Here is a 16,030-nt window from a genome sequence, read left to right on the forward strand (position 1 = left end):
GAGGTTTTTTTGTTTTACCTCACTCTAGTTGGACTTTTGATCTTCTTTGGAAACATTCCTTGTATAAAAAGGAAGTAAATTTTTCTGCATAGCAAAGAAAAGTAAACTCTAGTAAGACAGCTGATTTTGTCTCCGCCCAGAAAATTCGACCATAATTGCAAATAACATATTTGGTATAAATGTTGAAGCTATTCACTTTAATTTTAGCCTTTTCATTCTAAACTTCTAATTTAAAAAAAAAAAAATCTGCAACTTATCAAACACCTCAGTTCAATCATTAATGAAGATTCAAATCCTGTGAATCGAGTATGCATTCACTTTACAGAAAAGTATACAGATGCATTACGACAGGAGACTGAGAAAGCAAACAGTATCCTTCCCCTGGGCAAACTGAGACTGGAACTTTTGAATAGGAAAAGTCCAAGAAAGCTTACTGAAGTGCATAAGCAGAATACTTTCTCTTATTGACTTTTAATGTTTACATTTCTAGATCTTGGAACATGGGATGTTCCATCTACCTACTGTGAGTACCGATTCTTACTGAAAAAAGCCAGGTAACTGAAGAAGTTTTATGACAGGGGTCAAAATCAGCCAAGCCTATGTGGACAGGGTCAACAGGCATCACCATTTCTCAAGCCTTGAAATACTGACTTCTCAACAGAGAGCCCAGTCTTTTTCCAGATGTAGTGAGAGACAAACAGCTAGGTTCCTATAACTCCTGTGAACCTACATCCTACATCAAGGTAGATGTGTTTCTGAAGACTAGAGCTTATTTTCTGTCTTAATACAGCAATCTGATCATACTCCTCTATCTGACCAAAACAATGGCAAAGGGTAGAATAGCGCTGGCACAGAGCTGGTTTGGTGTCTTTTATATTGGACAGAAGAGGGAGGAAGATATAGCTTTTCACCTGTTCTAACAGCATACTGCCACACCTTCAGAACCCTTCCAAGGGTTCATGGACACATACACCATTTTTAACAAAGGCTGAAAATATGGGAGCAGAATTTCTTACATGACAGTATGCATCAATGGCATTATCAAAGCTGCTTATTGGTGGAAACAGCAGTATTCCTTTTACCAAGAACTCTCTGTGTGAAAACCTATACTTTATTCAATAATATTCTATTAAAAGATAGTGAGTTCAGCAGTCACGCAATGTGCACTGTAGCACAGCCTACCTGCTTTGTTTCAACAAAATCAGCAACATGACAATTATTTGTGCAGTAAAACTTTTAAAGCCCTTTCATGTGTTGAAAACCCACTTGGAAACTATACATAAACACCACAATATTTTAGAATCCAGAACGTTCAAAAGATTAAAATTTTCTTTAAAGCTCCATTACCACACTCATTTTAAAAAACTGACATGCTTGATGAAGAATTAAGAGACACCAAGGCTGAAACACAACATCACAACAACTGTTCAAAGTATAAATCTGTGTCTTCCAATTAAGAAACTCCAAGTGGCCATGGAAACGTTGTATCGTTAATAACATATTTATGTCCTTAGAGTTAAAATAATGCTATTCTATCTCATCAACATTTGTGGGATAAAGGTGTACATTTAAGAGCTGATAAAGGGATAAAAACTTGCTGCAGATTAACTTGTACAGGCTTGCATTATTCTATATAATGTCTGATAAAACGCATTATGAACTCACCAGAAAAACCTATTGTCAGTGGTGTGCTCCTGCATGCTGCGGTGAGCATTGAGACTAAGATCTAAACTGACACCAGTTGCAGACCATGCAAAATAGAAGTTTCCCGAGTTCAAAACTTTGCGCACTTCTGAAATACGATCTTCATCTGTTGAATCAATTCGTAATGATACAAATTCTGTGGAAGTAACTCGAAAAACTTCAGAGTCTTGAATCTTTCCCACAGACATGCATCCTGTTACTAGAACCAGATAATGTAACAGTGTGTCTCCTGTAAAAAAAGAAAAGGCATGGGTAACAATGCATCTTAGTGGAGTGTGATGTTGATGTATTTATATGCTTAAATGCACACCATCTGACCCCAGTTTGCCTGAAAAAAGTACAAAAAAGAACCAACACCAAGAACTCACTCTCAAGTTCTACAGAAGAAAAGAAAACACAAACAGCAGAAACTATGCTGCAAATAACAGGGATTGTGAAAACGGAAGTTATTTTTGACCACTCCCTCATTTCTGGGAGTGCTCCAAACTTGCAAGTTACTCTACAAAGACAAAAAATAAAAAGAAAAAAAGAGCCCAGTTCCTGTTGCAAAGATCCTGTGCTGTGCAGTTTTACAAGAGCAGCACAATTTTCCTTCCCAAATGAAAAATTAAGGTTTTACATATTTTACTCACCAAGGTTTAACCTTAATACACCCAAGAGCCCATATGCATCCATGACTTTGGAGTAGGTATTCTTGATTGTGTCTTTTTCTGCAGAAGCTACAGAGAGATAACATAAGATTTTATGATGTAAAAGACCATATACTACAGCAGGGAGAATGAGTCCACTCTAAACTGAAAATCCAAGAGATTACAAAAGTAGTGCTTATGTGAAACTTCTGGAAAGAAATCAAAATGTATGAGCATATGGCATTTTATAATGGAAAATGAGTATTTGATTTTATGACAAAGTATGATCATGCTATGTTTTTAGGCAACAAAAAAAGGACTTGCAAAATCTCCAAGTGATATTAAAGGAGAACGCTGACATTTTTAACATCATCATCTCCTAATATAAAAAGCAGCTAACACACAGGCAAATGAGTTCCATGCGAATTCTCCCATAATTAGTTAAAATTAGAGTAGTGCTAAATGCTGCACTTTTTTTCATGAAAAAAATTACCGTTTTCTCCAAGAATAAAACCATGATGTGGCAGTATTATTTCCAGATAAGTAAACAAGATTATCACAAGTGCATTTTAACTAGTTTTAGATATATTCCAAGCAAATCAAAACTCTTGTAGGCCCACAAGATAATGGTACTTAAAAGCCATGTCTTAGCTTAGGAAAACACAATTTTCATAGACTTTTTTAAATTTTGTAATATTTTAGAAGAAATTAAAGTATATCTACACTATTGACCTGGGAATTAATGTTTGTGTACACTTTAGGACTTTAACAGCATTAGAAAAAACAGACCCACAAGCTTGACTGCAGAGCCAGGTGACAGAGATGCTGCAGAGCAGAAACCAGATCCCACCTGTCCTGAGCTTTTGCTCATGACTGAGACTGCACCTGAAGCGCAAAGAGCGACAGTTCCAGCTGTGCCCCTGGATCCACAGGGATCGAGATTTCTGGGTCATCAAGGATCAGCACCTTCTCCCTCCTCAGAAATTATCTGCTAATTAATTTTCACATTGACACTAAAAAAATCAGAATTTGACATAAAGAAAAGCATAAATTAAAATGCCCATTGTCCCGGCAATCTGCTGTGCTCTCTCTCACATGAGCTGTATTTTCTTTAGAATTGCTGTTGTGAATCTTTCTAATGAGTATTCCCCAAACTTAGCATAGTCCTGCCTGTGCACAATCCTATCCCTTCTGTTCAAATGTCTGCCAGCTCTGTTATTAAAGTGGATCAGAAACACCAATATAGATGAAACAATTATTTAACCTCGGCCTGAAATCTAAGCTTATTCAATGTTTTAAGTGCATTTTAAAAAAGCTTCTTTGACTATTTGCACTTGTACTGGGTCTGGCCAGACCCAGTACAGCACTGATATGCTGTGTATTCCTGTAATCCAGGTACTAAAGATAAGAGAGTTATAGCAGCATGATTATTTCCAAAATTCTCACCCATAATGAGTGTTGAGACTCACAGCCAATCTAAACACATTGTTTACAGACAGTGATTATGTCAGCATCACCAAACCATGTTTTTCTTAACCAGATCACCATCAGGCTGGAAAGAACAGCTTCTAAACTTCAGAACCTGGCTCTTCCAATCCATTTTTCCAGGAACCATTTAATGATGTCAACATTCTTCTAAACTCAACTTTCAGTAACCAGAGTATTGCCATGTTCTTCTTTCACATTTCAAATTATTAATAAAACATGAGGTTTAGTTTCAAACTTTTTGCAGGATTTTTCTTAAAGTTGCCTACCAGCATTTAATAACATTTCAGAACAACATTTTTTTCTGTCTTCTATGGACTTAAGTCTCTTTCCATTGCACAGAAAGCCCATTATCCTTGCTAAGCCTTAATAAGTAAATGCCCAAAGAAAATTAAGTAACATGGGCTTTGAAAATTCAGATCAACAAAAAAGGCCACCGCTAATAAATCAGCAAAGAGTTGCAAAAACAAACAAACAAATGGAAATAGAAAAACTTACTGTGGCTAGTCAATTATTGTTTTCTTAACAAAGCACCCAAGCACCAACCAAAAGCATTTCATGCCATGTTTTTCAGTTACATTAGATCTAATACAGTGTGAACTCTGAGTAAAGCTTTTTCACAGTGAGTGTGTATTTCTATCTCGCATTGCCTGCGCTTTCCCCCCCTTTTTTTTTTTCATTAAGGCCAAAATTCACATGGGAAAATGTCAAGCATCGCACACCTCAGAAGGTTCACTTCATCCATCCTGCCCTGGCCCATCCTCACCTATCCCCAGGTTTCAGCCACTGCCTCCGCAGAACCCGAGTCTAGGTGCAAGGTATATTTAACAGGCCCCACAGCAGGCAGCCAGGACACTGAAGAGCTTACGTGCAACACACTCCTACCACCCTCTCATAAGGCACATCACACCTACTACAAGTTACAAGTTTATAACATAAATTCTTAAGGTAGATTCCCCTTCATTGAGGGCATCCGTTTAAACCTCTAACCATCAGTGCTCATGAAACCTGAAAGAATTAGGACATTTGGTGATGACTGATATTAGCCAACACAGAGAGATAAAAAATGGTTATCACATAAACCTCCTTTTCCTTAAGAAACTGATGTAAAAAGAAAGCAGTCACAAAAGTAGCACCGATAGCAGAAAAGGGAGCAACTCCACAGCACCGCACTACTGTCTCCTCCTTACTGTAGCAGCACCAACCCACACCACGCAGGGATGTTTTGGATGGCTGACTGCAGCAGTGCTCAGGCTGCTTTCAGGGTAATGCACAATAAGGGACTTCCCACAATCAGGAGTGCTACAATATTAAGGAAGGCACTTGAGTTTTCCAAAAACCAACACGAAATCAGAAACAAGACACAGCTACACCATGCTCCTTTCCATTTTCTTCCATTTGAATTGTTGGGACGCTGTGGGAACCAGCACCACCCTGGGGGCCAGGGCACTGGTAGCCATGGGGGCTCCTCCAGGGAGGCAGAGCAGGCTGAGGGCAGCCCCAGCCCAAGACATCAGGCACCTTCATGGAATGGACTGAGGCGAGGCCAGGCCAGGACATCAGTCTGTGGGCAAGGGTCAGGCTTGGAGAGGGTAACTGGGCCAGATACAGACCCAGGATGGCCAGGCCAAGGCTGGGCTGGAACATCAGCCCAGCTTGGCAGGGCCCATGTCCAGGCTGATCAGGGCTGTGGAAATGCTGCAGCATCGCTGGGGCAGGGGCTGACAGCCCTGAGGGGACTGAAATGGAGTCCTGGGCTGTGGGCAGGGTAGGGGAAGCCCCAGAGGGGCTGATCAGGGACAGTCAGGGCTGGTGGCGTCCTCAGGGCCCTGACATGAACAAGTAGTAATGCTATGAAAACATGCAAATGGTGGTACAGCTGGTTTAGACCAAAAGTCCATTTAGCCTCCAAACATTTACAAGAATTTCCTGAACCAGCACCTCCACCAGTTCTAGCCACAAGGATGCCTTTCATTTAAGGGTGCTAAAAGAAAAAAACCCAAACACCCAGGCCAGAGTGTAATCTATTACTGACTGCCACTGCACATGGCATTTCCCATTTCTGAAGATACGAAAATGAAATTTGCAGGTTTTCATGTCACTCCGTACCAGTGTGAATAGCAACTTAAGTGCTCTGAAACCATCCAGATTCTCCCCATAATTATCATATTTAACTCTTCCTTCTTCACCAAAGCAGTAAGCTTCATGAAGATCTATTCTCTCTCACTTCATTCAGCACGCAAAGTCATCAGATACAGCTGGATATGCAAGAGCCACTGCAGTTACAAAAACACATGGCTAAAACGCCATCACTATAATCTCTTACATTCAGTGTATGCAAAGCCAGCTTTCAGCTTCCTCTATGAATAGCTGAAATTATCAACTGGGTGAACTGCAGCTTAGAAGTTAAACCACAGGAAGGCTAAGGTAATCCTGACAGAAGGAGAGAGCATTTCCAAGAGCATTTCCTCATTTCCTCTGTAACATTCTTAATGAATAAGAACATCTCTTCCCAGAATGGTAGGCTGGCCTGCAGCCATGAGAACCCTTTTGACTTTTTGAGCTCCATATCTTGAAAAAAATGCAGCTAATATAAATATGCACTCAGAAAAACATAAAGTCCTACAAATTAATGAACCTAGTTCTCCTTGAGAAATTGACTTTTCTATTTATTCATCTTTAAATAGCTGGAAGTAAGCAAACACAATTAAGGTTGTCTGGAAAAAAATAAAATGCTGTCACTTGCTAAAACCGAATTAAGACATGCAACTTCTAAAAGACAGAAATTACTGGCTGGAATTACAACTTTCATCTGTAACACCAGATTTAACAGATTTTAAATTATACCGTAGAGGAGCACTAAAGAGTAGACAATGAAAGCATACATATATCTCTGCATAAAGATGGCCACAAAACATTATGAAGCAGTATTTCTTCTATTACTTTGTGTCAGTTCAGATGTTAAGCAGAAAGGAAATTAAAAGCAGCTTCTGCTTAACCCACTGCATTAATTAGATTAAAGTTGATTAATTCCTAAAACAGAAATAATGACTCGCTATTTAACAGTACAAAAAAAAAACCCAAACCCACAACACGTTTAATGTGGTTTTCAGGTCAAATTGTAATGCATTCTTGTAGAAAGCTGGCATGCCTCATTTGCAGTGTCAAGAGAAAAAGAATAAAATAATTTTAAGTAAATCTTTATTAAAAATTAATAGGTCATAGCATTTTTCAATATTAACATCTAATTTGTTCCAAGTTAAGTCACAAGTATACATCTGTAATAATCACACCTTATCAATCACTGACTCATTTAAGAAAGGTGACTGATAAAATTATTTTGAAGGGATTATGTCAGCCCTCTTACTGTTGCTCAAATGGAACCCCGTTAAAAATCCTGTCTTCAGGACAACTTGGTTCAACATGTATTCTGCTTAAATCCAGATTAGAAATTAGTTTTGTAATTTTAACAATTATAAAGCTAAGAACACATTAAAAGTTATCATTTAGGCCTTCTACAGTTATGTTCTCTTGGTGGGTTTGGTTCCAAGGTGCCATGATGACACCTTGTAAGTTAGTAGCTACAATCCACAGCTAGAATATAGGACACTGAGCTGGAAATCATGTGCAGTTCCTTCAGAAACAAGACTTCTCATTTAAGTTAGACAAGAAAAAGCTCATTCTACTGTCGTGTTACTTTAAAAAGTTTAAAATCTGAAAAATTTATGAACTTTTCTTAGATAGTTTGTTTTTGAGATTTTAAGATTGAGGTTTTCAAGCTTTTTGTCCAATTAGGACAGCTAAACTTTTGGTATTTAAATTAAAGCTAACACTTTAATATTACCACATAGGTGACATTAAAATCAGGGTTGAGTCATCACTTTAATTTCTAAATCAACCAATGGAAGAATGATTTTATTACTTTTGATACTTTGCTCCCACAAAAAGATGCACAGAAAACTGGATGACAGCTGATATTTAAATGTGCCACAATTCATATGACATTTGCTTTGAATTAATAGGACTTTTTTTTTTGTCCTATTTTGTCTCTATTTGCTAGTTCAAATTATGAAGTACCATTATTCACTTCACAAAGACATGTGCATGTTGCCATAATCAACACGTATCTTAAGACTATGAGGAGGAACCCCCAAATAACAAATCACCTCTACCCAGCAATGAAAATAACCCCAGACATCTCTAGATGTCAACAATTATATTTAAATACTACACATCAGAAAAACATGACTGTTTGGAACAACAACAACAAAATAATTTTAAGAGATAAGCAACTAAAAGGCTTGGTTGCTTTAACACTATTTTTCAATATTGTGCAAATTTACTTCACAAAATGTATCTTTTCAACTAACAGCACTGAGGAGGGGAAAAAAAACAAACTGAGAAATAGAAGTGTGAAAACAAAGCTGACCTATGTAACAGCCTACAAGCACTTCGTTTCCATCAGATTTGGGCTTTCTGACCCATTTACATGTTCTCCATTGAAAACAAAACTTTATAGCCAATAATCTACAAAGATTTTCTTCTAATAGTGAATGCTTTGATTAAAATATAGTTATTTTACATGAAAGACAACTGTTGCAATTTTTGCTTGTACTAGCCAATTCACAATATTGCAGAATCTTCAATTTAAATACGTGCTAGCATGCAAAAAAACTACCAAATTATCTAAAATGTAGAAATGCTAATTAGTTTTTCTAAATTATGTTTCAGTAACTCCAGAAGTATGCAAACTAGGCTTCTTAACAGACATTTAATTAGCCAGAGCTATCATTCACTGAATGTCCAGTAGGGCAAACCCAAGACTTTTACTACCACATGTGCTACCACGGAAATTAAAATTTACTGAAATGAAAAGGGAACATTCATAAAGAGAATTATTTGTTGTCAGTGAAATTTCTTGTTGAAATCATGCAAAAGGCTGTGGTACACATACAGAATAGTCTTTACTATTGCTGTAAAGCTAATCTACCTTAAGAAGCAAAAAGCCTTCAGATTCTGTTGAAAGTAACTTCTTTTTAATATTTGCAGAACGGTGAACCAAATTCTTGCAGATCCATTACGCCATTCAGAGAGATCACAGTCCACCCAGACAAGAGTTACTGCCTCCACCAACCTCCTAGGAAGATTCTTACTGTACTTCTTGTACTTTTCAAAGTGTGCTAGGCTAGCATACGTGGTCTTTGTTAAACCATGTGATTTTGTTGGAAATGCCTGGAAAGCAATGAGCAGAACATCTTCCCAGTAGATTTGAAAGGACAGTGAATTCTGGCAGGATCCTAGGAAAGGCACTTGATGACAGGAGGACAGGTTACAGCCTCCTCCACCAGCACAGCTGCCCTTGGCTGTTGCTGTTGCTTCCCTGCAGCTTCTTAAGTGTTTTAAGGTACTGTTTAATGGGAAGGCATAGTCCGGAAGATGACACTACTGTCACAACAGTAATGAAGACAGGAAGGTGAAACTGCTGTTTCCCTTTACATCCTAGTCCCTTCAATCTGGCTTCAGATAAATACAATATTACATAATAATACATTCAAAAGCTGTTTCTACCACAGCCTGTATTTGACCTTTCTTCTCTAACACTCTTTCTTCTCTAAGCACTCTTTCCAGAGGATAAATTACTGTCTGAAGAATTTTAATTCTTATTATTATTGTACCTTTATATATGTATATAAGACAAGAAAATATTTATATTAAGTTTATTTTATAAGATCCCATCATGAAAATCAGAATGTAGTCATTTATTTTGAAATATTCTCCTTCCCTAGTTAAAGGGATGTGGTTTCACTCAAAACTCTATAAACATTATTGTGGGGGTGGGGAGAATCACACACTTGCAGTTTATTACTGGTGGCAGCAAACACAAAGGAAAAAACACTCTGGTTGTGAGCATACAGAACATCACCCTCCTTTATAATTATGTACATTACAGCAGGTGCTCATCAAATGTATCTGCCAGTATGTTTCTTTTCTAGGTATCTAAGTTTCCTCAAGCACCATATCAACTTTAAATCTCTTGCAAAATTATTATATCCCATCTGCTACTGTGGATAGATAATAGCATACCTGCTCCTCTCCCCCCCGCTCCCCAAGAATGCAGTGTAGAAGAATTTCCTTTTTAAAAAGAAGTGGAATGTGAATGGGTGATAGAGTAGCATTGCTAAATGTGACTATGAATACCAGGATGCCTGCTGCACACAGGTTATTACAGCTCTTACTTTATCTAGCTCTCCAGAAAGCCTGGGGTGGGCATAGTGCCTCTTCCTGTCCACACCTGCTCTCTTCTCAGCTTTACCATAAGATTGAAGTCAAAGGATGTGCATGAAGCTCCTGCTCTCTCCACTCAGGGCTCAGTATTTTCCCAGACAACAGAACATTCTCCTTTACTCATCACAGGCGACAGGAGTAAAGACAGCTTCCCACTTGTTTCGTTATGACTCACCACAGAGGAACAGGGAGAGAGAACACCCTCCTGCTCAGTCAATGAAATCTTTACAGGTAAGATATCTCATTAGAGTCCTATTTCAAAGAATAAATATACTGTCTATTTTATACGTCAAAGAAAAAAAATAGGTCTATGACATCCTCCCACTAAATTCTAAACAAATCATCAGTGAAGCTGCTGACATTTAAAACTAAGTCCTCTTACAAGGCCTTGAGAAGCAAGTTGGCAGGATTCCCTCAGACTTCAATATCTTGGGTTAACCCAATACTAGGAGTGTGTCGATAAAAGAGGTATTAAGTATATAAAGCAAGTGAAGTATTTCTCAGATGTTTTGGTCACTGTAACATTAGCTAATCCACATTACAAGCAGTACATCAAATACTTCCAGCAGAAGCATGGCTGGGGCTGCTTCCACATTAAGGCTGAATGATTATGCAACCACCCCCTCTGTGAACCATCCCTTCGACCCTCTTTCTTTCTTCCATCTTATTTTGTTGATTTGAATAACAGATTCAGTGCACATACAACACATACTGAAAACCATAAAATGTTGTATAGCACTTCATACAGAGGCCTAACTAAACTTTGAATCATCTTGCAATGCTTCATTGAATGTAAAGCTGACGAAGGTTAATACCATTATCCTTCCCTCAGCACAATGACAGACGTATTTCCTTTAAGATGACAATTAAAGGTTCAGTAAGTTTTCATTCCTTTCTCTTAGCCCATTTCAAATCCAAATTTCTGTACATGAATACCCTAGAAGATGCAGTTCACTAAGGCTCTCAGAACTGAACCACATGAACCACTTTTAACGGTAAAGTGTATTTTACTAGGTTGTGCCTGTATTGTATGTTCTACATACAAGTAAGAACAATGATCGGGTATAAGGCTGAACATCTTATTTTATCTTCAGTATTTATTAAAATCTTTGAAAATTGTCTAACAGTTTGAGATCAGTATTGTTACTTTTTGTAGAGTCTAAAAACTGTTAGCACCATAAGTAAAAAATATGAGTTTTTAAACAGTTTAAAGTTATGCTGTTCTGGATTTAAATTGATATATACTTGATCTGACCATTTTTCTATCTCTTCACACAGATTTTACAAACATCTGGGGAATCTTCCCCAAGGGCCAGACTTTCATTGACTTTGGCTTTCAGATTTGTACCAATATCCAGAAGTTTGTAAGGCTACAGACTAGAATCTTCTGACTGGTTTCTGTAGCATGACTAGAGAGATGAAAAAGTAGTACTTTACAAATCTTCCCCAAGCACTAATACTTGTACTCCTTTAAATATGTATTTAAAAGAATAGATACCAGAAGTGAGCAGCAAGCAGAAAAAGAGAAAAAATAATCCTGAGCTAGGGAACTCTAGCGCTTTTTCTACTGTCAGTTCAAGGGTATGATTGCGATCTTTCAACCATTAACAAAAGAATCATGTTTCAGTACCTAGAGAGTTTAGGTGCAAAAAGGGAACTAAAGCAAAGTGCCACAGCTAAATATGCATTAGGAAAATACGCCCATTTACCAGATAGAAAAAGAGTAAGGAGTTTACTGGTTAAGGTGACTGAAAACAGTATTCAGAGTAACTACTTCTAGCTAAGTATGAATGTTTACTATGCTGTAACCTACTAATGAGAATACCAAGGACAAACCTTTACAGATCAATAACATGCTATTAATAAGTACAGAACACAAGAGGAGAGAGGCTTTCAAACTTCCTTTGGGTTCCACTTCCTCTGTTTGGTGACAGCATGAGACATAGAAGAGGGCAGGAACTGTGATATGTTTTTTAATTTTTAGAGAAGAAAGTTTATCCAGGCACCTGCACCTATATCACAGCACAAAAAGTTATTAACTTACTGTCCTTTTTGAGCACAACTTTCAGGAATAAGTTATTTTTAATACATTGCTCCTTAAGTAGCTTAAGCATGTTCAGTAACTGCTAAATACATGCTAAAATAAAGTTTTCCACAATCTTCAAAGCATTTTTCCCCATTTTATGAATTTCACTAAACCTGATCGCTTTATGACTGGACATTTATTCCCAACCCAATCCACACTACACAATGCCTTTCAAAAACTGCTGGCAAAGTCAATGAGATTACTCAGATACACAGTAAGAAGAAATTATCAGGAAAAAAAAAAATTCTCAAAAATAGGAGAAAAGCACTCATTGTTTTTCACCTGGATCATCACATAATCACAGCTATAGTGTCAGTCATGCTGGCATGTCCTACTGCTAGGCTTCTAACAGTTAATGGCAGCTTGTTCTAATCGCACATTAAAGACGTGGACTAAGCTGTGTGCTAGACAGCACTTGCTCATAAAGCCCGCCCAGTAAGATGACTCTATGGTCCATCTTCTAAGTACCTTACACAGGACACAGGGACAGTCAGGTGCCTCAGAAAGAGATCACAACATTGCCAAGGAGCACACTCAGGTATAGGAGAGCCAATTGCAAATACCGAAGAAACAAACCATATCTCAAGTCCCACACTTCTTTGGAAATGACATTTCTAACTCTGGGTCCTGTTAGAGAACATATTCCCCATTCAGCCCTATTCCACAGTCTCAAAGCCAGAGCATCCTCCTGAAAGGTAGGTTTTTGAGTCCCTTCAGACTTCAGGCAGTGAACCAAATCTCCCCTTTTCTGCTCAGGTGCTCAGAATAGCTAGGCTAGAAAACCACAAACAGGCATCAGAACGAATTAATCAAAAAGTTATTGACTAAAAGAAAAGGAAATACTTCTGCAGTATGAAAGCTTCTTATAAAAAGAGTCAAAAAGAAGCTTAGAAACCCTGTGCAACCAGGTGCTCTGACCTGAAAATGCAAACCAAGCAACATTTTAAAACCCTATCTATAGGCTTCATGGATTTCTCTGCATTTCTCACTTTAGTGTCCTCCTTCAACTATGACTTAAAAAAAAGGGGGGGGAAGGGGCCCAAAAGCATTTAGGGGAAACATTTAATGCATTTATCACTGAAAACAGGTAAAAATAACTTTGCAATGCAAGACACCTTGCTCCAAATATTACTCATTTTATTACAAGACAAATCAATACAGAGTCTCAAGGTAGGTTAAAAACACAGGGACAAAATAAAGCTAAAAATCAAAAAACCATAAAAAAATCACGATACAAAATGCAATAAACAAATTAAGATGATATACCATTTAAGAATATAGAAATTTTAATTATGAAATACAACATCGAGAGAGAATTAGCTTTTCAATGAGTTATCATGTATTCAAAAGAAGGTTGTTCAGAACCAAAGAAACAAGCAGATGTTGGAAGCTATTAGAAGAAGAAAATTTAGTATACATGAAAATATACATGCGTGATGAAACGTAATTAAATATGTAAAATTTTCTCTCAACAAATGAAGATAGGAAAATGTCTTTCTTTTTCCCCTCTCGTTTAAATCAGAAGCCTCTCCATTAGCAAATAAGAAAACAGAATAGTTGTTTCTTTATATCCCATAAATAAACAGCTTACACAATGTCAAACCTGTCAACTTTTTACATTGTAGTTATCAAAACATATCGACTTACAGAGGACAGCCACAGCTCCAGATTCAAACATGAGACATTCTTCTCTGTTTCTGGTTTCCACTATCACACTGAATGGAAGCGGATCCAGCTTGTGATAGACACGGTATCCTTTACTGAAAGCCATTTTGCCTTTATCAGAGGCAGTCCTGTCCAACACAAGATGATGTTAGTGAAACCTTCTTGTGCTTCCAGATACATGCTGCAAAGCAGGTCTGACTTGCATCCTTTCCTAGGGAGTTTACATGTTTAACAAAAACTAACAACAAATAAAGACCTGCTCCCTCTTTCTACCTCATGAGACTTATTTTACTTCATGTTTCAAAACAAATATAGGGACTATCTCAAGACCACATAACAATGTTTCAAAAACACAATTACCCAGAGAAGCATCTTTCAAAATAAAGGATTTACTTAAAAACTTCTCAGAGACAACAAGAATTTATTTCACAAATAGCATTTCTTCATAGAAAAAAAAAAGAATGAAAATAAGGTTCTCTAGCCACCACAAATATGTAAGAGTGGCAACTATCTTAATCATAAACTAATGCCAAATGCAGAGGACCAGAAGCCTGGGCAGACTTCAGTTTTAAGATCTATTATACTGACTCTGACCTTGTACGAAAGGACAGTATATTTTAAACACTAAAGCTGTTAAGACGTTTTAAAAGATCATACAAAATGTTAACCTATTTTGGTTTTCTTTTTTAAATGAAAACAGGTTTTTGTTTGGATATAAACCCTCCCCTGCAGCGGCTGACGACTGAAACATTGCAGCATTGTCCTAGTGAGACTGCCTGTAAGCCAGAGAGGTGAGATCTTCCTTTAAAACCACGAAGCAACTCAAACAATAAGAAACTATAAACAAACATGAGAGTAGCCACATTTTAAGGGCTTAAGCTCACAAAACACACAGCGAGGGGGGATTCTTCATGGAAGCCGGGAGCAGGGTTTTCCGCCCGCTCCCTTCCCTTCACCTCCGAGCCCGTACCCTCCAGGGCGGACACGGACGTTAGGCCGCCGGTAGGGAACACGCCGGCCCCCACCCTCCAGCGCAGCCCCGCCGGGGAGCGGCGGCGGCGGCGCCGGCCCGGACCCTCACCCGAGACCCTTCTCCCTTGCCGGGCAGGAGGAAAGGGGCCACCGAACAGCCGCGCGTTCCCCGCCGCCCGGCCGAAGGGCAGCCCCGGAGCCGGCACCGGGCCGGCAGATCTCCGCCCCGCTACCACCCGCCACCGCCCGGCGCCGCCGCCGGTCCCCACGACGCTGACAGCGCCTCCATCTTGTCTGGCGCCAGCGGCGCCCCCGCGGCCCGAGCCCCGCGACGGCGACAGCCGGGCCGGCTCCGCCGCGCACTGACAGGCGCCGAGCGACGCGACCCCCTCCCCCGGCGCCGCCGCCGCCGCCCGCCCCCGTCCCCAGCCCCACCAGCCACAGCGGTACCAGCGCCGCCCTCACCGGCCGCGCCACCTGCCACCAGCGGCCGCCCGCTCCGCTCCGCTCCCTGCCGCGGGAGCCGGCGGGACCTCCCTTCCGCCCCGGCCCCGCCGTCCCTTCCGCAGTGCGCCTCGCGCCGCCGGAAGTCGGGGGGGGACGGCACGGGGGGAGGAGGGGGCAGGGAGAGGGAGAGGGAGGGGGACAGGGGGAGAGACAGAGACAGGGAGAGGAATGGCGGGGAGGGAGGGAGAGAGAGGGAAGGGGAGAGGAGGAGAGGGAGAGGGAGGAGGCGGGAAAGGGCAGCTGACGGCGGGACGCGCTGCGGCGGCGCAGGTGTGGGCCCGCGGGAGCAGCGGCGCCGGGCCGGGGGAGGCTTTGCCAGGGCCGGGTTCCCCGGAGCCGCGTCTCTCGTGTGGGCCCTGTCAGGGGCAGGTCGAAGCAGAGCGCAGCCGTCAGGATGGACTTCGGCCTGGGAAACCCGGGCGCTGGGGGAAAAGTAAGAAGAGCGCCCTTCGAAGAAGTTCTCCCTTCGCGGCGTCTCGTGGCAGCGCCAGATCGCAGGCTTCAGAGTTGAAAAATGTGCTGTGGATGCACGGTGAGGCTGTCTTAAAACAGTCAGCCCCAGCCCGGGTTATGTATTTATTACAGCAGGGAGAAAAATCTTAGGGACAGGCTTGTGACTGGCAGCGCAAACTGGAAAACCTCGCTGCGCAAAATGTGCGATGGGCATGGAAGCTGTCGGCACAGGCCTCACCGAGTG

At 40.3% G+C, this 16,030-nt stretch overlaps 1 protein-coding gene across 12 annotated transcripts in view; it reads right to left on the bottom strand.

Annotated features, from left to right (window-relative positions):
* The window catches only part of SYNJ1 (synaptojanin 1), a 68,656-nt gene extending 53,256 nt beyond the window's left edge, over positions 1-15,400 (bottom strand). For 5 of the 12 annotated variants that reach the window (XM_074858198.1, XM_074858206.1, XM_074858205.1 and 2 more), the window contains exons 1-4: positions 14,739-15,064; positions 13,837-13,982; positions 2,337-2,423; positions 1,666-1,933 (exon numbers count right to left, since the gene is read on the bottom strand). In XM_074858198.1, the coding sequence (XP_074714299.1) occupies positions 1,666-1,933; positions 2,337-2,423; positions 13,837-13,982; positions 14,739-14,767 (530 nt within the window). In that variant the 5' untranslated portion in view covers positions 14,768-15,064. Of the gene's footprint in view, positions 1-1,665; positions 1,934-2,336; positions 2,424-13,836; positions 13,983-14,738; positions 15,066-15,261 lie in introns of those variants that run through there. The other 7 variants (XM_074858201.1, XM_074858197.1, XM_074858209.1 and 4 more) reach the window with 5 other exon arrangements.
* Positions 15,401-16,030: the final 630 nt, after the last annotated feature.

Source organism: Strix uralensis, chromosome 2 (genome assembly GCF_047716275.1).
Source record: "Strix uralensis isolate ZFMK-TIS-50842 chromosome 2, bStrUra1, whole genome shotgun sequence".
Taxonomy (NCBI): Eukaryota; Metazoa; Chordata; class Aves; order Strigiformes; family Strigidae; genus Strix; species Strix uralensis.